Here is a 25,268-nt window from a genome sequence, read left to right on the forward strand (position 1 = left end):
TGGTGAAACTGAAGTATTTTTCTTGGGCTTTCTGGAAAAGCTAGATTCTCAGAATTCTCCTGTGGTTAAAAGACTTACTTTATCTTATAAAGAATAAAACGTCATGGAGGTTTTGTTTTAGATGCTTGGGCTTTTCTGATCAAAAATATCATACTTCCTGAAAATCATTATAAAAAGGAGCTTAGTAGTACTACCAAGTAGTAGTCATAAAATTTCTGGCATTACCTGACAAGATGGAAACGTGCCATCCTGAAAGCTTTTTCTCTTTCTTCTTCTTTTTTTTCCTTCCTTCCTTTTTTTTTTTTTTTTTTTTAAATACTTTGAGGCGTGTAACATAGCCTGCCTTGTAGTTAAGTTGGGTGTATGACTTGTAAAGTCCTCTCTTGTTATTAAAGGTTATATAATGGGAAGTTCATTGGTTTTGAAAGGCAGACCAAACCCACCCACGGGATTTCTATTGGCTCTTTAAATAAATGTATTGCGTGCCTTTCCCTGAGTAACCCGTGCGGCTCAGGAGGGAGTGAGCCATTTGTTGGCTGACTGTAGGAAAACCTATAAAGGATTGGTTGGTCTCATCTGGGCTGGGGTCAGGAATGGCTGAGAATCTAAAAGTGTATGTATGAGGATGGTTTTCCCATGGTGTTGCAATCTTTTATTTTAACATGTTTTTGTGTTTAGCTTTTGGAGTTGCCTAACAGTATAATTTCAATTGAGGCTTAGTTTCAACTCTCTTATTATAAACTGTGGGAACATGAATATTTTTTTCTATTTAAAGGCACTATCATTTTGCCTTAGGATTTCAATCATTTATAAAGAAAGTTTTCCTATGATAGCGTAAAGTCAAAATGAGGCTAACCTAATGCTTGATATTATTTTGAAATTGTTTTACCATAAGATTCTTACACTGGAAGATGTAATTCTGGCAGAGAATTTCAACATAGTTGCATAAATTGTGTTTCATATTACAACTTGTTCTCTACTTGACTTCATTGAAATTAATAAAAGGACTCTTTCAGAAGGATCTGGTGAGTTAGCATCATCATTTAAAAAAAAAAAAGCGAAGAACTTACTCATAATGTATCCTGTGTTGCTAAGTTTTCAAAGTTAGTGATCTCAGCCACACCCAGAGAGCCCTTTGAGAAGTCTGAAATCCACTTATTCACTTATGCTGGCTTAAAATTTTGTTCCCAGTAAAATAAAAAATAAAAGACAGAGATCGATCTGAATTTTACCCAAGATGTATGGTGATTTCATGAAAACCTAACATTTGAAAACTGAGTTGCTGCCAAGTCTTGAATATAAAACATAGTTCCTTATTCTGTGTTTAAAGAGGTCCTTTGAAGCAGGGCTTTCTGACTTGGGCTCTGTGACTGCGAAAAATATCCCCACAGTGTTTTTTGTATCCCATAGGGGTCCTGTCATCCTCCCTTAGATCCAGAGGAGAGAATGCCAGGACCTGCTGTAGCATTCACCTGTGTCGGGACTCACTGACACTCTCTTGCTGCATTTTGGAGACCTATAAATGAGTTATTTGTATGGCTTGAAAATTAACTTGAGATTTAACCAACACTCTTCAGGTTGTAAACTGAGAAGTCTAGTCTAAATGAATCTCAGCATGGCTCAGTGGCCAGTCTGCGACTATGACAGTTATGTACATGTGTCTTGCCCATAGGAGTGTATGAAGATAACCTCAAGTCTTCATGCAGCGCCCAGCATAAAGTAGGTGTTCAGTAAAAGCTCATTAAATCTGAATTTGCTTGTAAGACCAGTATTACAGCTGCTGATCTTATTTGGCCTGCCAAACTTTGTTCCTTTCTTTTCATTCATTTTTGTACTCAAACATTTATTGAGCTCTTATTAAATGCCAGAACCTTGCAAGATAAAAAGTTACATTAATTTTTTAATTAATTAAGATTAAAAAATTAATAAGCCTTCAAGAAGTAGTCTTCACTTGGAGAGGCAGATAAGCAAGCGCATTATTAACTATGTTCATCATATGCTCTTTTTTTTTCTTTTAAGTCCAGGTACAAGGATGTCATGACTTTCAGTAGTGACATTTGGAAAACAAAACAGTAGCAACTTTTGACATTCTTTGAGCATTTACTATATATACCAGGTCTGTTCAGGGTACTAGGAAGTGTAAGTGACGGTAACATTCCCATTTTACAGAGGAAGGTACTGAGGCTCATAGAACGTGAGCAGTTTGCCCAACTTCATATTCATGATCCAGACCCAGGAAATCTGGTTGCAGAGCCCAAGCCCTGAACCGTCACATAAACTGCCTCTTGTTGATTGACTTTACTGAGGGAAAAGAAAAAACTCTTAGAGTGCGAGAAAACGGGAGGTCATTCCGCCAGTGATAATGGCATCTCTTTTGTGGAACATTAGATTTTTCCAGGAGGAGTGATTACTTTGGAGTCCTTTTGCTAAAATCAGTGCTGCTGAAACAAAGTGCCTTCCTAAGTAGGCTAATTCTGAGAGTGATTTACCACATACCCAGCATATCTTTCTTAGGCTATATGTGCTAATCCCTAAAATGAGCTGAGTCTGAGGACTTCGTGTTCTTTCACATGACCTCAGAGACTAAAATCAGCTCTTAAACCGGTGCTGGGTTCTGCCATTCAGAGGGCAGTGCTTGGAAACAGCTCAGCTAAGAGGAAAGCTTTCCTTCAGTTGAAGGCAGTTTTCCTCCTCTCATCTTGTGGCTCTTTTAAGTTCTCTAACAACCTCTTTCTGTCCTTTAAACTCCATTCACCTCCAACCCCACAATTTTTTTTTTATAGTCACCACTACGAAACAGTTATCCAGAGCCTGCTGCTCTTGTTTCTTCCTTGGCTCTGTCCAGGTTCCCAATAGCTGCTGCAGAAGTCGAAGTGGAAATCGTCAGCTCGCCCTGTGCCCGTATCCTAGCGGTGGAACACCTCCCTGGAGAGGCAGGGCTCGAAGGAACAGTGAGCAAAGACGCTTCTCCAAGGAGGTCCCCTGGCACATTTCTCTTTCATTGTGTGCTTCTGGGGACAGTTGTTTTTATTTGGTAGGGTGTTTTTTAATTTCTTGGCCTATTTTATAAGAAAGTATTTTGTCTTCACCTGGGAGCAAATTGTACCTCCTCGCTGGACAGAGTGGTCTGCAAGGTTTTCAGCCCCTGCAGCCCAGCTTAGGGCCGTTGTAGGCAAATGATCATCCTGCTTGGGGAGTCTGAAGCAGAGAGAATGAGTGCATTTCCAGGTACAATATTCATGAGTTTTGTGGGTTTTTAAAATTTTTCAGCTAATGATTTCCAAAAGGTGAATTTTTAATAGACTTGTTACAGCTTAATCGAAGTGTATCATTGAGCCTGAAGTTGCCTTCACTTAGCACCACATATGTAACACTTAGTAATTAATTACACTTTGATTCAATACCACTTTATATTTACTTGTAAGAAAAAAGAGTGCATACAATTTTCTTCAGGAAAGCCAGAATCAAACATTTTTGTCTTGAGCTTTTTCTCCACACATTAAACCATTGTGTTGGTGATCAAGATGAGGCACTGTGGAAAGAAATGCGGTTCTACCCTGAGGGCATTGTGACTTTGGACTAGATATTCTTGTGCCCCAGTCTTTGTGTGAACTTTCTTTTAAACATGCCTAATCCTGACATTTTAAAATAACATTTTATAAATCTACCGGAAGGGGAAGGTGACCATACAATTATCAGATGGTGAGTTCTAATCATGGGACGTTCGCGTGGGTTGTCTGTAATTGAAGACAGTGCATCCTTTGTAATTGAAGACAGTGCAAGTAAGGACGTGGAGATGGCCAGGAACAGAAAAGAGAGGGGTGAATGGCTGCTTTCTCAGTACTGAGCCACCTCATATCTGTAACTGGGATCGGTTCTAGATCTCATCCTTTGGTGTGTGTGTCTGTGTGTGTGTGTTAAAGATTTTATTTATTTATTTGACAAGAGCGTGAGTGCACATGTGACAGCACAAGCAGGGGGAGCAGCAGCAGGAAAGGGAGAAGCAGACTCCCCACTGAGTGGGGAGCCCGACACAGGGCTCGATCCCAGGACCCTGAGACTGTGACCTGAGCTGATTGCCCACACTTAGCTGACTGAGCCACCCAAGTGCCTCTAGATCTCGTCCTTGATGCTTGGAGGCGCTGGGGATTGGGGAGACCAGTTTGGGCATTGCAGGCCACTCTAGATTAGTGTTTTCCCAGGTTTTTACTTCCTGACTCTGGAGGAAGGAATGCCACTTGTCAGAGAGGGAATGAGAGTTACTCTTGAGAATAGAGGTATAGTTTTGGAGATGTGGTTGTGATGGGGGGAGGAAATTTGTGGGGAGGATGGAGAGGAAGAGACAACTTTCCTTCTCCCCTTTACTCCTCCCGGTTTGACAGTCTGGTTATTTCTGCTTTCTCCCTTGGCTTCCTCTTCTCTCTCCCCCTTCAATGGCACTGTGCCTCAGAACTTGTTCTCTCTTCCCTCTCTCTCTTCTTTCTGTGTCCCAACCCCCATTAACTTCCTTCAGCGGCCCCATCCTACTTCACAGAGGTGTCTACCAGTCGGTACCACATTCACGGCATGGCTGATGCAGTCTGAGATACCTGCGTCCCCCCACGATCTGTCTCAGAATCAGCCTTTGCCACTTGGCAAGCTTCGCCAGACTTTCTAGGTTCCCTCGGCGTCACAGTGAGCCGCCCGTACTCTTCCTCATCCATCTTCCAGTCGGGTGGACAGTCTCCAGATCCAGGAGACATGAGATCGGAGGGGACCTGCCATGTCCTAGACACTGGTAGTAGAGATTGTATAAATGTTGTCAATGTCCGTTCTGCAGGTAACAGGGAGAGTGTGGGGGTTTCCCCTGCTTTGTAGTTGGGGTATCTGCAGCTCTGAGAGAACAGGTCACGTGGCAGACGAGTGGCTAGGCTGCAATGCCAGCTGAGCCTTTCCCCATCCAGAGTGGCGCTTTGCTGCCTAGCAAATAACTAGTCAAATGCTTACTTACTCAGCTTCCTGTTTACAGTTAAGGAAAACTTTTATTATTATCATTCTCTAAACTATGACATTAATTTTCACTTTTTAATGACATCTACCTGAATATATGGAGATTAATATTAATAATCAGGAAATCTTCTACTGGACTAGTAAGACTCTTACGTATTTGCAAATCTGACTGAGCTTTAATTAAAATCTCTTTATATTCAGTCTTTTTAAAATTACTTTGCAAATTATATAATTGTGTATATTGTAGAAAATTCAGATAGTATGGGGACAAAAATAAAAAAAAAACAATAATCCCACCATGCAGAGATAGCCACATACCAACATCTTCTGTATTCCATTAGTCTTTTTTCCTGTAAAATATGTAAAATATACACTTGCAAATTTGAGATCAGCCCAGTGTCTTTATTATTTCACTCATTATGCTGTGAGCTGATTAAATATTTGGAAACATGATTTTAAGATGAGGTCTAAAATTCAATTTTGTTAATGTATTGTGATTTTTTTCCTCTTTGAATCATTACTGTCTATTAATACTCATTGGTAGTCTATCCATTGATAATAATGACTGTTATCATTTTTAAAAGTCAATTTGGTGGTTTAAAAATAACTTATGCAATTGAGCCTGCACTATCAAAAGGTACCATTTTTAGGTCATTGCTTTGTTATTTTAAATTTATGTATTATAAAGATTAAATAATGATACAGCTTTCAGGAAGAAGTTGTCTTCCAAAAATTACTTCAAGGGTTTGAACAAGTGTTTGGTGTTTTGTTCTGGTAAAAATATACCTCTTTTGAAAGTGTTTTCATACATCTGTTAATTCAGTCAGCAGACATTTATTAAATCCATTCCTGTATAAGGTGTTAATTGCTGAGAATAAAAAGAAGAAAAGCATGCTTTCTGCCTTCAAGAAGCTTATAATTTATGCAGGTAACACACACACACACACACACTCACACACACACACATATAGAGAGAGATATATATACATACACATAGTATAATGGTAAGAGTAGGACTCAAAATAAATAAATACTACAGTAAAGCCACAGACAGTGTGCAGGGAGAACACAAAGGAAAAGTGGTTAATTCTGATCAGCAGAGCGAAGGGAAGACTTCCTGGAAGAGTTGACATTAGAGCTGGGTCTTAAGACATGGGTGGAATTTCCCTCAGAGAAAGCAGCAAAGGTATGTGGGGCTGGGAGTATAGTATAATCAGACCCACAGGCAACTGGGAGTGCATTTTGTATTGAAGAAAGCACATGTTCCAGAGGGGCTGGTGTGTAACGTGCCAGGCTGGGGTTAGGGAGTAGGGGGTTGGCACGGGGCAGGTGTATGGGAATAGGCAGAGGGCAGTGGTAGCATGGGGACCCAGAGCTAGTAGGGTGTCGGACAACTGATGCTCAATTATGTGTTCCCGGCTGTACGCTAAGTTCTTCTCATCTGTAATCTCATTTTACTTACAAGACAGTTTGTAAGCTATTTATAGCACAACTCAGAGATGGAAGTAAAAGTTCAGAAAGCCTCAGTGATTTCCCTCCAAGTCACAAAGCTTGTAAGAGGCAGGACCAAAACTCAAATGTAGGCCTGAAGTTCATGCCTTTTTTTTTTTTTTTTTTTTTTTTTTAAATTCTACCTACCTAAGTTGAGATAAGAATATAGAAAGCTCTAAAAACTGTTAGGTGTTTGTGGGCATTGCTGGTTTTTTTGATGAGTGATATTATCTGACTAGTGAAGATATTATCTGACTAGCGGAGGCAGAATGAAGGGTGAGTTAGAAGAAAGATATTGCAAGAAATGAGACAAGATTGACAACCATGACAAATCCAAGCAAGACGTGGTGACTCTGGTGACAAAAATGGCAGTGGGAACAGAGATGCAAACATGGAGAGAAGGGATTTGGAGGGAGAATTTAAGCACTTGGAAAGACTGATGGCCTAAAGGCAATGAGGAGGACTAGATTAGGTTCCTGGTCTCAACATTTTTTTTTTTTTAAATCACACCTTATTATCACACCTACTAATTACCCCTTAGTAATTGAATACTTTTCAGCGTGTACCCCAGTACAGAAATTTTGTTATTTTATTTTTTTACTCTCCTTTCCAGTAGATTTTGTTGTACATATTCATTTTAGAGGTCACTGGAATTAATTAAGAAGAATGGGTGTTCGGGAATGTTGACAAGGAGGAAAAGTTAGCAAATTAGAGTTTCATTTTGGACACACTGAGTTTGAGGTGCCTAAAGGAGTGCACTCATCTGGAGATGCTTCGTATAAAGTTGGAACTGAGTAGTAAAGTGAAATCATACCAAGCTAATGTCCTAGGTGAAATTCAGCTTTATCCTCAAAAGAGAGGCCAGCATATATATTTTTCCTAGTTCTTTTTTTTCATATAAGAATAATTATAGATTAAAGTCAGGAGTCTGTTTTGTATTGTTTTTAGCTACATATCTTTTGTTGATTGTCTTAGTGTTTTATCATTTGATTCTCTAAATATTTACAGATTTTTGAAAATGCTATCCTTGGTTGTCTAAATTAAAGAGTTAGTGTTCTTAAAATAACTCTTTTGTATAGTCTAAAACAGGAAAAAATTTTTTAAGGCCTTGTAGATTGTAATTTATTGGCCTATTCAGACTTCCTTAAATATTCAAAGATATCAAGCCTAAACTTGTCTTCCAAACAAGGAGATTCATTCAAAGATCGGAATGTCTTTATAAATGGTTTATGCTTTTCAGTAACTTTCTCAGAAGTTAATTCTCATTTCCTTCTGGCTAGTCCTCTGTTACTAAGTTAATACCTATAAAGCCTAGCCCCAAATACTTTCCATTTATTAAGACCCTACAGTTATATGATTAAAGGCACAAATGCTGGTTGGTGTTTTGGGGGTGGTTCAGTTCAGTTTGATTTTAATTAAGAATACTATTTTCTCAGACTTCAGCTAGCAAAATCTTTTATCCTTAATATTCAAAGCATGTTTCCCTTTGGGGAAGTAGGGATGAAAAACAGCTGTAGTTCCTCCAAATCTCATGTAGTTCAGTTAAGTTTCTTCCTTTTGTCTATTTCCTATTCAACATCAATATCAGTATCCTTGATGAATATTTATTGACTACCCAATGAATAGTGGTACCATTGTAAGTTGATCATACGCTGATGTAGGAAAGCACCTTTTCTTTTTTATTGCTTAATGGATAAAAGACACAAAGAACTTAATGGACTAGGTCAGATTCACAAAGAGTCTTTGGTGCACTTGGGCAAAGAGATTCTCAAAACACATACGTAAAAATGGAAACACTTGGGACGCCTGGGTGGCTCAGTTGGTTGGGCGGCTGCCTTTGGCTCAGGTCATGATCCCAGCATCCTGGGATTGTGTCCCACTTTGGGCTCCTTGCTCGACAGGGAGCCTGCTTCTCCCTCTGACTCTGCCTGCCATTCTGTCTGCTTGTGCTCACTCTCGCTCCTCTCTCTCTCTGACAAATAAATAAATGAAATCTTTAAAAAAAAAAAAAAATGGAAACACTTCTATTGGAAGAAATGGCATGGCCATACCAAGTGCATGGGTTTCCCTGATCTTGCCCCTGTCTTTCTTAGACAGCAGAGGGCAGCAGCATGAGATACTAGTTCTGGAGCCATCTGTTTTTACTAGCTCTTTCCTTCGCTGAGCTCAGTACACACCAGGTATAGCTACCCTGCATGGACAGTAAATATTTGAGGGAGAAGATTAAAGCACCGAACAAAATCATAGTGTAGATGGGCAGTCCATAAAAATGACAGTATCTGATTTTACATTCTAACCCATATAATCCTGGTCTCTTGCTTTTTAAGTCTTTATTCTAGAACATTTTTGAGAGAGCAGATATTTAGGGCTGTTAGTCATAGAAGAAGCCGTATGGTTGCAGGATGTTTGTAGTCAGTTTACAGGTAGTAGCAGCATGAGCCAATCTACAGGAAGTGCTGTGCCACAGTGAGGAATTAGTAAACGTGAATGAATGATTGCTGATGTCTCTTCAGGAAAACAGCTTGTTCTGTAGGTGATCTGGATTCACAAGTCAGTAGCCGCTTTGTATTTGGCTAGCCTAAAACAGCAGTGATTGTAAAAACAAAGTGACTCAAACATCTCAAGACCTTTGTTCTAGTTCTGTCGCTTTAAAATTGTTAAGCGCTCACAGAGCAAGCCCTTGAAAGCTTTTTCTCAGTGCCTGGAACAGAGTTTGTGTTTCCTTTTGTGTTACCTCAGAACTGTGATTATCACTTCTGCACACTGTAGGTCACAACCTGCTAGTGAACAGTGACATCATTGTAAACGATTGTGACCAGGATTTTATTGTAAGAGAAAACAGGGTAGATTAGAAAATACCACATGCACCATGCAAACGTTTGTCCATTTAAACTCGTGTTCTATATGCTGGGTTGGAAGGTAAAGCGTATCTCTATGGGCAGGTCATGGTAAAAAAAAAAAAAAAAAAAAAAAAAATTTTTTTTTTTTTTTGAAAAACACTTCATTGTAGCATGCATCACATCTTCATATGATTCTGTTTATAATAATCTGTCCCTTCTACTAGACTGAGCACCTCTCGAAAGAAAGAATCACATTTTCACATTTTTTTGTCTTAAAATTCCTAACACCTAGGACCAATCTGCCTGACATATACAAAGTGTTCGGTCAATGTGAAACGGATGAATGAGTGCATGAATGAAAATCACTTATTTCTTCTGAGCCTTTTATTTCTTTTTCATAAATTCAAGTGTTACCCACCAGATCTCACAGTGTTATTCTAAAGATCAGTTGCGATAATGTATGTGAAAATGCTTTATACAAGTGTTAGAAGCACAGTCAGGGTTATCATGCAGCATCATTTTTCTTGTTGGGCAGATAAGGCTCAGGAACTCTAGAAATCTTAACTCAGTGTTCTCAAGGTGGCATATTCTTTGTTGTTCTTAATATTATGATAGGCTTTTTTTTAAAGCTGTAGAGTTAGAAATTAGTCTTGAAAAATTGGGTGTATGCCTTTTTGAAACTTCTTACTATGAAACATTCAATACACAAAGTAGGTATGGGGAGGAAATCTTTTTCCTCTACCCTTCTAGGTTCTTTTGGTTGGTCTGTTAATTAGATTGACATAATATTAGCAGGAGATTGAAAGGTTTAAATAGGAGAAGAACAAATTTAATTGCATAGGTACAGGAGCTCCACAAAGTCATGAGAGGCTCAGATACAGGCAGTTGAAGCTTATATGCCATCCTGAGCCGAAGAGAAGGTGGCAGGAGTTGGGCTTCAAAGGGGAGGAAGACAGTTCACAGGGAGATGGGAAGCGCTGATGCTTGGTAAAGAAATGTTTGTCATACCTTGCAGAGACCATGGGACACAGACAGGACTTTGAATAAGTAGGCTCTGTCAGCTCCCCCAAGCTTATCACGCCTAGCTCACACTCTTTGTAGTTACCTCTGGTGATAGTTCTCTTCTGGGAGCAGGCCCTCTATTTAAATTGTTAGAAACAGTTAAGCAGGAGATAAAAACCCCTTCCTGACTCTTCTGGGCCTCGATCGTCTTCGGCTCAAAATAATCCACATGTGATAGTGGCATGTTTCCAGGAGGCTCAGTCTGAAGGCACAGGAGAAGATGGATGGACTTCTGTGTAAGCGTTTTACCTTCAACAAACAGTTGGCCGTTTATAGCCAATTTTGTTTCATCTGCGTCCTCTCCTGCTTTCCTTTCCCATCTTACTGTGAAAGAATAATGGATTTCTTTTCTTTGCCTCCTCTTCCTCTTCCCCCTCTTTGTTTTTACCTTTTCACGTATCTAGAACTTTTTCTTTTTAATTTTTTATTTATTTTGGGGAGAGAGAAAGAATGAGTTCAGTGGGGAGAGGCAGAGGATGAAGGAGAGAGATACCCAGGCAGACTCTCTGCTGAGCCTGCAGCCCGATGCAGAGGCTCAATCTCATGAACCCAAGATCATGACCTGAGCCAAAACCAGGAGTTGGATGCCTAACCAACTGAGCCACGCAGGCCCTAAAGTATGTAGAACTTTTAACAGTCTTTTAAATCAGTATTCTCTGACAGGAACTAGCAGGTAAACAAGATACATTATTTCCCAAGATTTTCATATGATGGTGACCAAGTATATTGCAAAACATGATCACATTCCAGAGTCGTAACTAGTTCTGGAGGCTTAGTTACACAATTGCCAACTCTGTCATCTTCTGCAGAGATGTGACCTTACAGAAAAGTAGAGAATCTGAAGCATGAGCTTTAAGCTTTTTGAATTTTTGTTTTGTATCATGTAATAGTCCTCAAGCCTTTGACCTTTAGCTAGGCAACAAAGTGTATCCAACTGAGACTTCAGGAATACCTTAAAGCTATAGTAAACTCTGCTTTAAGGCTACATAACATGGACCTCAGAAGTCATAGTCAACTTAGAAGAAAAGAATTTTTAAAACACAGTAAATAAAAATCATTATGTTATTAATTTATTATTATTATTGATTATGAAACCAGAAAAGATATTTATCTTTTCTGGTTTCATAATTTTGTGATTCAGGACTTCGTATGATCTAAACACAAATAATTTTAAACTTTAAAGGTGTTTAATTCTGCCAAATATTTTATATATGAATTATGTGGAAGTCAAAAGTGGAGCTCATTTTCATTTTTAATATAGTACTGCTAAGTTTTGCAATAAATGAGTAATCTGTGATTTTGTATGTCCCCATTGTCTTGAAGTTTTTAATATATCCTTGAATTTTTTTTCCAAAGTAAAATAAATATAAGTGCACTTTTATTTTAAATTATTTCAAGACATGGGGCACCTGGGTGGCTCAGTCTTTAAGCGTCTGAGTTCAGCTTAGTTCATGATCCCAGGGTCCTGGGATAGAGCCTCATGTTAGGCTCTCTGCTGAGTAAGGAGCGTGCTTCTCCTTCTCCCACTCCCCCTGCTTGTGTTCCTTCTCTAGCTTTCTGTCTCTCTGTCAAGTAAATAAAATCTTAAAAAAAAATATATATATATATATATACATATATATATATGTATATATATTTCAGGACATATTTGTACTAACGTAAGGAGGTTACCCCAAACCCAAGTGGTGAGGGTTGTGGGTTGGGAGTGCCAGCTGGAGGAGGTGAAAGTCACGTGGTCTTGAGTATTCTGACTCCAAAGATGTTGTGGATCACAGATCGGGGTAGATCTTTGTCAGGGACATTACCATTCCACCAGTCTCCCTTGCTGGAATCCTAGAAATCATCTCTTCCTCTTTTATTCCCTTCATCTACGAAATAGATCCTTATAGGTTATTTATTTAGAAAAATCTCTGGCTTTATCTTTAGCTTTTTGCTTTTTTAAAGGATCTATTTATTTATTCTAGAGAGGACAGAGGGAGAGGGAGAGGGAGAACCCTCAAGCAGACTACCCACTGAGAACAGAGCCCAATGTGGGGCTCCATCCCAGGAGCCTGGGATCATAATCTGAGCCAAAATCCATTCGGAATCGACTGAGCTACCCAGGCACCTCTGGCTTTATCTTTTTCATTCCTGTGACCAGAACATCAGTTCTGATCTTTATGAGCATACATCTGGACTATAATAACAGCTGAGAAGAAATGAACTAATACTTTGCGACCAAGCCGTTTTATGTACATTTAACCCTTAACAACAGACCTGAGAGGCAGAGCGGTTATCTGCATGTCTCAAGTTGTGAAAACTGGGCGAGCTCTTACAGGAGCCCTGTATTGCTAAGGAATCTCCTTGCCCTGAGTCTGTCTGTCCCTGAAGTGCATTCTGTATCAAAATACCATGATAGGGCGCCTGGGTTGCTCAGTGGGTTGAGCCTCTGCCTTCGGCTCGGGTCATGGTCTCAGGGTCCTGGGATCGAGTCCCGCATCGGGCTCTCTACTTGGCAGGGAGCCCGCTTCCCCTCGTACGGCTTCTCCCTCTCTGCCTGCCTTTCTGCCTACTTGTGCTCTCTCTCTGTCAAATAAATAAATAAAATCTTTAAAAAAAAAATACCATGATAATCTCTATAAAATGTAACTCTTGCCTAGTAAGAAAAAACAACAACAACAACAAAAAATAATAATTGCTGATCCAACACTTTACAAATTACTAGGGTTTTTTCAAGTTCAATTTCATTCTGCACAAAGTACTCCCTGAGGTTAGTATTATCTTGTATTACTACCTTGTAAGTAACCTGTGATGACTTCTGTTTCCCATCAGACCAATGATAAAGTCTTAATATTGATGACATTCCACATTTTGCACTGTGGCCCTGCTGTATCCATGGAATCCTATCTCTCAGTGTAAACTGGAGTTAATTTTAGCTAGGGGAGCTTCCTTATGGTCCTACTCAGCTACCATTCTCATCTCTTAGCCTAACATCTGTTCAGACACAGCTCTTGTCCATGTCCCCCGCTTTCCCCCATCCTTGTCCTCTCAGTGTGAACTCTGCAGTCCCTACAGGACCCATTTCAAGTCCCACCTTTTTGAAGAAGACTTATCCAATAATTTGTCTTATCTCTTTTTCTTCTTCATTTCCTCTGTCAGATATGTTTGTCCTTGAATGTAATTTAAAATCTTCTCCCTTAACTATAAAAGTAATACATTGCCTCATGTAAAAATAATATGTAGGAAATCTAAAAGTGAAAAGATAACTCCTGGTTTCCCAATCCCAGTTCATAGAAGGAACCACTGTGACATGTCTTTACAGTCATATTTCTGTGTATAAACAAGAATGTGTGTGGGCACATATCCACACACCTGTTTACACATGTGGAAAATAGATATAGGTACATCTGTTTTCTACAGAGACATTGTCACGGCTTTCTTTTTTCCACTTGACAATATATCTTGGAAATCTTTCCATGTTTGGTGAGTGGAAGTGATTTCATTTAAGCATATTGCTTTATTGCCTCATATTATTTCATGTCAAATCATTTTACACATCTGCATTCTTGCCTTCCTTCAAAGAAAGAAACCATCAAGCCCTCAAAAGCAGGAGTAACCATATATTCATTCTCATGTCCATTCCTTCACTCTTCACTCCTCGTGCATTTATTGCATATCTCACTGTTTGTGCCATGGAAAATTAGGGATGTTCGCTTCTCATAACCCCTAAGGAGCTAGGATACAATAGGTAGGAACTGAGAAGTGACACAGACTTCTGTTACTGGAAATACGGCCCATTGGGTTATTTGAGCAATCCTCTTGCTGAAAACCATCCAAACTCTCAAATATGTATAAGAAAACATCCTCAGAGCAGCAAAGGGCAGAAAATCAAAGGAAATCTAAGGAGCAGCAAGAGTCCACAGGAAGTTTGAAGAACCAAGCTGCTGTAGCCCAAAGGGCATTTGCCAATGTAGGCGAATTTGAGCTCTGCCTGCCTTATGGGTAGTAAATCTATACAGAAAGCTAAAGAAATGATGAACATAAAATACAGCTTGATGATTGGTTGGGGGCGGTGGGCGCAGGGAGTTTCTGAAGTACTCAGAATGTTCTATTTATTGACCTGGAGCCGGCTCTCCAGGGAAATTTAGTTTCTAAACAGCATATTTATTTTGTGTAGTTTTCTACATACATGTCATAATTGACAACAAAGAATTAAATGTAGAAGAACAAGTGTAGAACAATATATATAGAACGATCTCCCACATGTGTCTATTACATAAATGGATGTGTGCATGTGTGTGTGTTACATAACTGGGATCCATGATACATAAATTCTTTATGTTATAGAATACGTAAATTGATGTTTGTGTACATATATAAGTATGTGTGTTTGGGGCTGCAGGTGTGTGTGTGTGTGTTTCTTGTACATAGAAAAAAGATCTGGAAGAGTATTCACCAAACTACTGAGGGCAGCCTTGAAAGGTAGAACAGAGATGGGGAAATAGAAAGGAAGGATCCTATATTTCGTGCTTCACTGTTAATTTTTTTTAAAGTAATCATCATTATTATTTAGTTTTTTTTTTTTAAATCACTTACTGAAAGATGTGACTTCTGTCTCTGCCCATAAGTATAAAAGGTACTCCTGCTGCCATGCTCCATACCACTTGGCACAGTACCTTTTTTTTTTTCTTAAAACATATATCTTGTTCCCTCACTAGGCTGGAGCTCCTAAAGGGAACAAGACAGTGTTGGGCTTACATTTCTATTTCTTGTACCTTAAAGAGAGTAAAAGTCTCTAGGTCTCCAGGAAATATAACATTTCCTTAGAGGCTCTTTTGAATGTTATTTTATACCTGGCACAGCAGTGGGCATAAAGTTGGCACAGCAAATACAGGTTGATTTGAATTTAACTGACACTTTGTGGAACCTGTAGGCAGAGGTGGAGTCCACCATGCGGTGCCCCTTTTGATCTCAGAACACAGGAAAATGAAATTACTCTCTGAAAATTGAAGTAGGAAATGAACATCAACTAGATTAAATCCAAGAGAGTCAACATGAACCTAAGAAACATAAAGACTCCTTGGATAGTGAGATTTGACTATAATTAAGGGTACTAGCATCTTAAAAACATGCAAATATACAAAATCTCCATCAGAAGAGCATTTTCTCTGTCTCTAAAACAGAGAAAAAGAAAAGCAATCAATTTGAGTGTTGTGATACCCAACAAAGCATGGTCTGGCCACTAACACCTGCCAGGTTGAGGCATGCATCCAGCCTGCCTGGCAGGTGGCGAACCCTGTCGTGGAAGAGCTGCAGAACCTCTTGCATTTTGTGCTGGGATCCTGTGTAATTATAACTCCACTTGCTCTGCTTCCATGCTCACCAAGCTTCCCTCCAGAAATTTGCCTTCCCAAGGAGATGACGTACTTGTCAGGCTGATGGGCATTCAGTAGCCTGATTCTTCTGCTGTTTACTGTAAATAATAAAGTCGCCTTCTTCTTCTTCTTCTTTTTTTTTTTTTTTTTAAATACATCAGTGTTTTGTGAATTTTGTTAGCATGAGTCTGCATTCCTGGGTCCAGTCAAAGAGATCGGGTATGAGAGTCTGTGAGGTCCATCAAGGTAAATGCTACCTTGAGGGTATCTTTTGGAGCGGACTGCTGGATTTCCCAGGTGATGCCCATCCGTGATGTCATGCTTCATGTGGCCTTTCCATTCCACACGTCACCGAATGATTCTGCCCAGATAATCCCTTAAGAGCATCTTCATAACATGCACATTTCAGCTAGAGAGTACAAATCATAGTATGTCAGTGAGAGTAGACCCTTTTCTTCTGGGTGAGTATTACTTGTTTGGTTTAGCAAATTTCACACCTGCCCAGAGGGATGGAATATATATTGTCAATGCCACATCATGAGGATCTCTGACAACTCATTTCCAAGTCTGGCTTCTCAGCCTCTTCTGGCTTCACTCTGGCTCTCATCTCATTGTCCACATTGATCCTGGCATCATTCTCAAGTCACTTCCTAATCTGGTCTCTCTTGCAGCAGCAAAACCTAAAGAAGATGGAGGACACAATGAGGTCGACAAGATTAAGGATAAGGATGCAAGTAGAGCAGGCAATGAACGAGGTTATAGAATTTTTTTCTTCCGTTCTCATCTTTCTCTCTCTCCTCAAAACAGCCCCAGTAGCATTTGGAAGGGTTTCATATACCACACATGTGACATGTTCAGCTCATCTATGAATACAACAGAACTTAGACCAGATTTCAATAAATGATTAACGGCAATTTCTTGCTAAGAAGGGTATCAGAGTAGATAACAGGGCACAACCCATTACAACTCTTAAGGGAATGCAGGAATTCTAAGTGAATGTTGCCTCAAATATGACAACTGTCAGGGCGGGGGAACTTTACTCAATTGAGTTTTCCCCCTTTCTCCTGTTCTTCCCTTCCACCCCAGCTTCCAGCCAGCATAAGTGACCTCTAAATTTTACCATAAATTTATCAGGAATTTACCCAGAGCAATCTTCAGTGGTCAGTGCTATTTGAAATAATATATTTTTATGAGTAGATTAAAGTCCCACAAAAATTCCAGATAGATTAATATAGAATCTTAAAAAGAAGTTTTTACAAACTTGGTTTTTAAAATGTATTTTTCTTTTAACATTCGCGATTTTGTCCATTTATACAATTGGAATTCTGCAGCAGAATTAGACACTGTTGGATTATTAGTGTGTGTAATAAATTCATGAGGCTTCTATCCATGTACATCATGACCAAGCTCTTCTTGTGTGTTGTTAAATGATACGGGGCTAAATTGCTAGACAGGCAGTTGTGGACCGTTCCTGATTACCTTGATGCTAATTGAGTAATCAACGAATTCACCAGGCCTTTTGACCCAATTTGCCAAATGGGCTTTCATTTTCTCTGGGTGAAAGATGATGCTAATGAGGACAGGGTCCAGTTTCCATCCCCTTGTAAGCAAGGTTTGTTTCACAGCCAGAGACAACGTAGATAGGAGATCCGTAGCCCCCCTACGGACTCCACCGTCATGGAAGTTAGGCCCAGTGGTGTTGAAACACAAAGTAATCAAGCCTATCACCCCTCTGATGTACCTGTCCTACGTTTGTGGATTAGTACAGCATCTTAGATAAAAGTGAGCATTTTCTAGAGCAAATCTGGCAGTTTGGTATGTTCTATGCTAAAGGAGAGCTTACCAAAAAAAATAAAGATCATATTCCCATCTTTTATTAAATGTTTAATTACCTGAGGAGAGGATGCACATGGTCAGCATTTATTTAAAAACAAACAAAAAGCAACACCCAGAACTTTCAAAACTACCTGTATTTTTCAGAACTCACATACATCTTACTATTTTACTGAAGTGCCTGATAACTTGTCAGGATCCCTCCATAAACTGTACTATGAATAAAGGAGTAGAATGAACCAGGGAAGGAGGGCCACCGAGAAGCGGTGAGGGTTTGACCTCCTCTTCCCAGCCCTCCCTTGTCATAAGCCCAGCCCACTGCCTTCCGTTTCCTTTTTCTCTTTCCTTCTGTTGAAGGTCAGAGCCTAGCTAGGGATTCACTAGCCAGAACTGAAAAGACAGGCGGATTGTAGAACAGAACTTGCCAGAAGTTGAGTAGCGTAATGGCAAGCTGAAGTTTCCAGCTGTCAAAATGAGACAGATGTCCTCAGATCCTGATAGACCCTTTGTATGGAAGCCACCCTTTCACACCCTGCCCGCACAAGGACCCTGTGCCAAGTGGCTGAAGAGACTGAAGTTCTTCTCTCTCTGTTCTTTCCTGGCATATTTTTCTTCCACCCTCCTGCAGCCTTCTGACTGCCTCTTGTCCCTTTTCAGTAAAAGTTACCCTGGAGCTCAGTGTGTTAGATCAATCCCTGTGTGTCTGTGTGTGTTGTGTGTGTGTATCTACATTTTGTTTTTGTTAGCTTATAATACACCTTAGAATAGTCCTTCCTAACCAAGCGGTTCTTAACTTTTTAGGATTGCCTGTTTAGACAGTCTCAAAATTCCCCTCAACAAATGTATATGCACATAGAATGTTGGGTACAGTTCTACATTATTCACACACTCCTAACTTCTGTTTATGGTTCTCAGCTGGATTCAGAATCCCTCTCCCATGATGGAATTCCATGGGAGAGTTCCATCCCCCGTGATGGAATTCTACTTGCATGGTCTCTTGTGGGATTTGAAAATATATTCATTCACCAGATGCCCATTAAATGCCTACTCTGTGTCAGGAACCATGCGGGGCACTGAGATATAAGGTGAAAAGGACCATGGCCTACCCATCAACATTTCGATTAAAGTTGAAGTGATAGACAAATAAACAGGATTACCATACAACATGGATGCAGCAGTAGGGGAAATGTGGGATACTTTGGGGAGCACATCCAATGAGTGTTTAATTCAGCTTTGGGACGTCAAGAAATTTTCCTTATAGTGATACCTGAGTTATTACTCCAAGTAGAAGAAATGCTGTGTATAAAGTCAAGGGCATCATCCATTTGTGTATCATGTTGAGAAATTTGGGCTTTGATTTTAAGGAGCCTTAAGTTGAGGGGATAAGGATTGATCTGTGAGGAAAAGTGCTGTAGCCTGGAGAGAATGGGTTGGGAGAAGCGGGACTGGAGGCTGACAGGCTTTGGCAGTAAGCCAAGCAGACAATAGTAGTGATTTTAACTAAACTACTGAATATGGATGAAAGAGGATGAGTGGAAAGAAAATGAATTGGAAACCGCAGAATTTAGTATTTGACTGCATTCATTCCTTCAGTAGGGATTGGTTGTGCTGCTGTGCATTAGGCGCTCTTCATTCTTTCGCTGGCCACCCTTGAGTCCTTCGATGTGAAGATTCATGATTCCCTTTAGCTAAGTAGTGGGGAACCTGTGAAGTTTCCTATATAAGCTCAGGTTACCATCTTGAACCCAAAAGCTATCCAGTACATCCTGATGAATGATAGTGAAGTAGACAAGACACCATCTCTGTCCTCAAGTCCGGCGGCGATGACTTCCAGGCTTCTGGAGTGGACGGCTCAGGGGATGATGGTGCTGTTTGCCAGAGACAGAACAGCTGTGGCTCAGAACAAAGTTCCTGGGCGGAAGTGCTTCTTCAGGCTGTAAATGCCGCTCCAGAAATTTCAGGCTATCCCTGTAGGTAAGAATCACTGTGCTTAATGACAGATGTTGCTGATGGCTGAAAGTTTGTACAGAGACAGTATTTGGGGAGGGGCTGAAGAAGCACCGATAGAGATAATACTTGGAGCCAGGAAGAGGATGTTGAATGAGAGGAGGGGCTGAGGTTGGGACCTGGAAAAACCACAGAGAAAGAAGAGGAATCTGATGAGAAAGCCAAAGAGTATAAAGAAAGTAAAAGATGTCCCAAGATGGAGCCCGAGGGTCAAGAGGGAGGAGTAGCAGTGTGGCAGCCGCGGCCGGCCTCAGGATGTACTGGGTAGGCTTCTGGTTCGAGATGGTAGCCTGAGCTGACATACTCCGTCTCGTACATTCACCAACGCTTTGGCTAAAGGGAATCATGAACTTCACAGCAAAGGGCTCAGAGGTGCTAGCAGAGAATAATGGAGATCAATTTTATGCCACATGAATTCTATCTCAATAAAGCGGTCATTAACAAAAAGTGATGAAAAATTCTCTTTTGAATATATTCTCACATAATTGTTGTACTTAAAAAATGAGTAAACGATAAAAATCCAGATGTGTGGGGGTGGAAAAGGGGGGAGTGAGGGAGATGACCACCAAAGAATTGATTTATACCCAGTCGCATACTAACATCATGTGTGGAAAGCGGCGGAGCGGCAGCTTACACATTGGAGGGAGTGTGCTGTGGTTCACGTTTTACAGTCGGCGGAGGTATCATTTCTTTGAAAGGGCAGCAAAAAGATCATCTCTGACATGGAATGGCTTGTGGCACATCCCATTCATGTACTTGTGCTGAAAAACAAAAATGCAGAGCGATCTAGAACCAAACAAGTAATGAGAATAAAGAAGCCAGTAGGAGAGGAAATCAAAATAGGGTATTCTTAAGTTGTATGGAATTACTTATGAATAACAGTTGTTATTATAGTAGGAAGCCATAATCCGAACAGTAGATGAGTCCTCATAAAACTAATATAACAGACCAGTGATAATGGGGACCCACAATTATAAAATGCTTCAACAGTTTGGCAGGCAGCAGGAGGACGAAGGAGCACAAGGAGGGTTGGCCTCTGTAAAGAAAGAGGATGAAGACATTTTAAGTTAAGCAGTACTCGTGTTGAAATGAGATGAAAAATTTCTTAATTGGCCATGAGTCAGAAGAGAACATCTTAATATGGCTAAGGAGATGGTGGTAAGGAAAAAACAATTTAGAAGCATAAAAAGCAGAGTATAGTTTAAATTAAAACCAAACATATTCACTACCACGCAATAACAACCCAATTCTGGTAGAAGACATGTATTCAAATTGATTTTTTTTTTAAATCCAATCATAATAATTTGATCCAGAGTTACTAAAAAAAAAAAAAAAGCATATAACCATAGATGCAGAGGGAATTTTTAAAAAATACATTTGAAAAGAAATATTTTTAACCCATGACAATAAATTCAACCTACAAAATGAATGACCAAAAATAAATGTATAAAATTTTGGATAATTAAAATTGACAAAAATAGGATTAAAAGAAAGGCCTCCCCCAAAGTACAAATCCATCAGTAAATTCTGTCAGATCTTAAAGGAGCAGGTATTTCCTGTGCTTTTTAATCTACTTCAAAGCATGCAAAAATATGGAAAATGGTCTTGTTTATTTTATGAAACTAAAATGGCTATGACCAAATTGTGTTTTTTTTTCTTTTTCTTCAAAGTTAAGAACACTGTCACTTAAAACTAAATGTATGAAACCTTCAATCAAATATTAGCAAATGAAGTATAAGAGCCTATTGAAAGAAATGGAAAATATGAACATTTGAGACTTGTTTCCATAATGTAGCATTTGCTTATCATTAGAAAATCAGTAATATGGTAATCACGTTGAGGGATCTTAAGAGGAAAGCCTTTTCCTTTCCTGTGAGCCAAGCAGTACTCTGGTGATCCAGCAGTGAACCCAAGTAACCAACTCCCTTTCTTTGTAAAACTTATTTGGGCGGGAGAACAACAATAAATAGATAACTATTATAATCACATATATGATTTTGAGGTGTGACAGATTTCAAATCAGTGGGGGAAAAGTTGGCTTATTCCAGAAAAAAATTTGGAACCATTAGCTAATGTTTTCTAACACTATTTTAAATCCCAAGCTTCAACTTTATATTAAAATACATTCCAGATGAACTAAGGAGTTTAAATGTTAGAAATTGAAACCAAACTATGGGAAGAAATCAACAGTGACTACTTGTACTACATTATGTTCTGTCAGAGCTTTTCAATCATGTCAGAAGTAAAAGTGCTGGAAAGATTTATGACCTGAAGGATGATGTTGCTTCACCTCCAAGGCAGTGAGGACAAAAACAGCTACTTCAGACTTGCAAACATTCAACAAAGCCTAGCATGTTGACAAGATTTATTTGAGGGTTTCATCTGGGAAGAACTGAAATATCCAGGAGTAAGCCCAGCGTCATTACTTGATACATAAATCCAGCTCTGCCAGCGTTCTGGATCGCTTCCTGCATGCTAGATAGCGTGCTGAGGCTTTACGTGTAGTACTGCAAATAGGCATCTGAGGTAGTGACGGGTAGTCCTTTGCAGACTTTACAGGTAGGGCTCACAGGCACAGAAAGGTCTCTAGCTTGCCCTAGGGCAACCAGCTAATAACTGCCAGAGCCGGGATTTAAACCCATCTGGTGCCAGAATCCGTTTTCTCAATCCTTAGGCTGGACCAAACATGTCTCTTGATTTTCTGACTTACTAAAGTTCTCAAAAGACAGGTTTCTGAAGATGAATTTAGGGAAGGGAGAAATTTAACTTAATCGGTCCAAAGAATAAATTTGGGTGATAGCTTCCCTCCTCGAAGCTGCAGATCCCCTGGGAGCCTGTGAGGGGTGCTTTTCTCACCTGCATCCAGTCTTTGCCAGAATATGTTTCGGGAGGGTTCAGAATTCAAGTTTCATTCTGTTGCCAAAATAACTTCCCAAAAAATCACCCTGAAGAATTTTTGAGTAAAAGATTTCCCTGTTTACCCCAAAACAAACGAGTGGACTTCAGATGTCACTCAGTTTTCATCAAAAAGTGTTTGCAAGGCTGGTTTTTCTCCATTTGTGACCCCGAAAGCAAAGCTCATCAGCTTGACCCGCATTCCGTTCTCTTTCCCACACCGCTGAGGCCAGGAGGCAGAAGATTCTAAGCGAGGAGACTCTTTGAAGCAAATTTCCCCCGCCAAATCTACCATTGTTTTAATACTTTAAGTATGGGATTAAAAAAAAATTTTTATTTAAAGGTGACATGGACTTTAAAAACACTGAGAAACACTATTTTACACCTGTGCATATACTGGTATGGGAATGTGAATATGTTCACAAGATATTTTTCAAAAACAGCACATCTTTCTATAACCTCCCAGATTTTCCTAGCCCACTTATTTTAATTATCCTAAAAAGGACTGGGATGTTATTAGCATCTCAAAATACCATTGATTTTCTAGTTATCCTTCTATTTTTAAGTTTAGTTTAACTTAAAATGTGGAAATGTTTATAGCACGAAACCTGTATTTCCTCATTGAGTGTGAACACTTAATGAAAAATAACTCACTTTTACTTTTTTTTTAAACTTTTGTTCTCATAAATTCAGGTTTGTCTGCAATTATAGCTATAATTTCTCCTGATTTTCATTTATTTTGTCATATCTCTTCCACACACTTAGTAGTTTCTATGTTTTAAATCAGTCTGAATCCTGATCTTTAAATAAGATTTATGTTGACAGCTGGTAAGTGTTGATTATAACATTACTATTAGCTTGTGTATACTAGTTATGTATCTATTACAATAAAACAGTATGTACAGTATCTTATTTTTATAAAATATAATAAATCTGATACTTCCATATGGAAAAAAATCTGAAAGGATATATACATAGCTATTAAAAGTGGTTAACCTTTGGGGGCGTCTGGGTGGCTCAGTGGGTTAATAAGCCTCTGCCTTTGGCTCAGGTCATGATCTCAGGGTCCTGGGATCGAGTCCCACATCGGGCTCTCCGCTCGGTGGGGAGCCTGCTTCCTCCTCTCTCTCTGCCTATTTGTGATCTCTCTCTCTCTCTGCCAAATGAATAAAAATCCTAAAAAAGAAAAAATGGTTACCTTTGGTGGTGAGACTACCAATGATTTAAATTTTTATTTATATGTATATTCAAAGTTTTAATAATAAAAATGTTTTATTTATATAATTATTTAAATAATTTATTTAAATAATTGACAGTGGAGTAAGGTAGTCCGCTCTAGGACAAAATAGATAAATGTCAGTAGCTGTCTTATATACCAGCCATATGTTTAGAAAGTATAATGATGGCAAGGAGGACAAAATAGACAAGGAAATAATCTTATTCTCAATAGTAACATAATAACATAAATGCCCAGAAATGAATTTAAGAAATACATACATCTTTTCAAAAAGCCAACTGGTTTTTCTGAGATGCTTGACACAGTGGGAAATTCTATTACGGGCTTTAGTAGGAAGACGTGATTTTTTTTTTTTTTTCACTACTGCAAAGAGAAGAAAATTCAGTCTTTTACACAATGGAAGGAGTAATAGTTTGCTTAGTAGAACAAGTAGCATTTAGTGTCTGAGTAGATGTGGAGCTCAAAGAAATGCTGGGGACAGTGGTATTTTCAAATTTTCAACTTAGGTTGGACAGAAGAGCTGGACAAATTCAAGTAATAATAGAACCATTTCTTGAGAGCCTGTTATATAGTAGACAGTGTCATAGTTATTTTCACTAATTACCTGATTTCACCTTTACCACTATCTGAAAATTATTAACCCTGTTTTTTAGATAAAGAAACTGGCTTTTTAAGCAACAATAAATCAGTTGCCCAAGATCTGACAGGGGTAAAGTGTCAGAGCTGAGATTTGAACTTTGACCTGTAGACTAAACTTTTTTGTTTCTGTTTTGGGGTTTTTTTCCCCTTTACAGAATGCTACACTATACCTTTACTACAAGACAAAGACCCCAGAAGGAGAAGCAGGCTTGGGTTAGGACACGGAGTCTGGCTTTTTAACATACTGAGTTTAAGAGATTTTTGTTCATTTATTTTACTTTGTACTTTATCTCTGATCTGTTGTAGATTTTCAGTGTCTCAAATGTTATGCTGGGGAAGAAGTAGTAGCTGCATAAACATAGGGTAGGCAGTACAGATCACATTATAAATACACCTCATGGTTTGTCTTATAAAAGCAGCATCCCATCTAACTTCTCTTTATTATGGAATCGCTACATTAATATTGTGCCCTTCCTCCAGATTGCTTGAAATGAGGTCATGTAGGCAGTCTTATTTACAAGGTCATTATTGCAGGTAGGAAATTACATTTCCTAAATGTTCCACCACACAAGAAGAATCTTGAGGGAAAAAATTCATTCTTTTGGGGAAAACTGATTTTACTTTCTTGTACGATGTATTCACTTAATTGACAGGTCCCACCAATTATTTATTTGTTTGTTTATTTTTAGATTATCTTGTGTTTTGGAAGCTTCTCAGAAAGCTTAAAGGAGATTAAGTATTTTCAGGTCTGTTTAAGTGTGTGCTTCTAAAGCTATAATTAGGTATCTCTCTGAAATCAAGCTAATTTATTATTCCTTTCTTATTTAGTCAAGATTTACCTTTTGGAATTAGGCTTACAGTCTGATCCTTACTGATGTCAAATTATTTCATTCCTTTGACTTTCATATTTACATTTAATAA

General features: G+C 39.1%; 1 protein-coding gene across 2 annotated transcripts in view; it reads left to right on the forward strand.

The window, feature by feature from the left end:
- The window catches only part of NSMCE2 (NSE2 (MMS21) homolog, SMC5-SMC6 complex SUMO ligase), a 212,874-nt gene that overhangs the window by 88,532 nt on the left and 99,074 nt on the right, over positions 1-25,268 (forward strand). The window contains exon 5 of one of the 2 annotated variants that reach the window (XM_059395153.1): positions 16,408-16,491. The exons of the other annotated variant lie outside the window; for it this stretch is intronic. Within the exon in view, the coding sequence (XP_059251136.1) occupies positions 16,408-16,491 (84 nt within the window). The remainder of the gene's footprint in view (positions 1-16,407; positions 16,492-25,268) is intronic. 2 annotated transcript variants of the gene reach the window in all.

This window comes from Mustela nigripes, chromosome 3 (genome assembly GCF_022355385.1).
Source record: "Mustela nigripes isolate SB6536 chromosome 3, MUSNIG.SB6536, whole genome shotgun sequence".
Taxonomy (NCBI): domain Eukaryota; kingdom Metazoa; phylum Chordata; class Mammalia; order Carnivora; family Mustelidae; genus Mustela; species Mustela nigripes.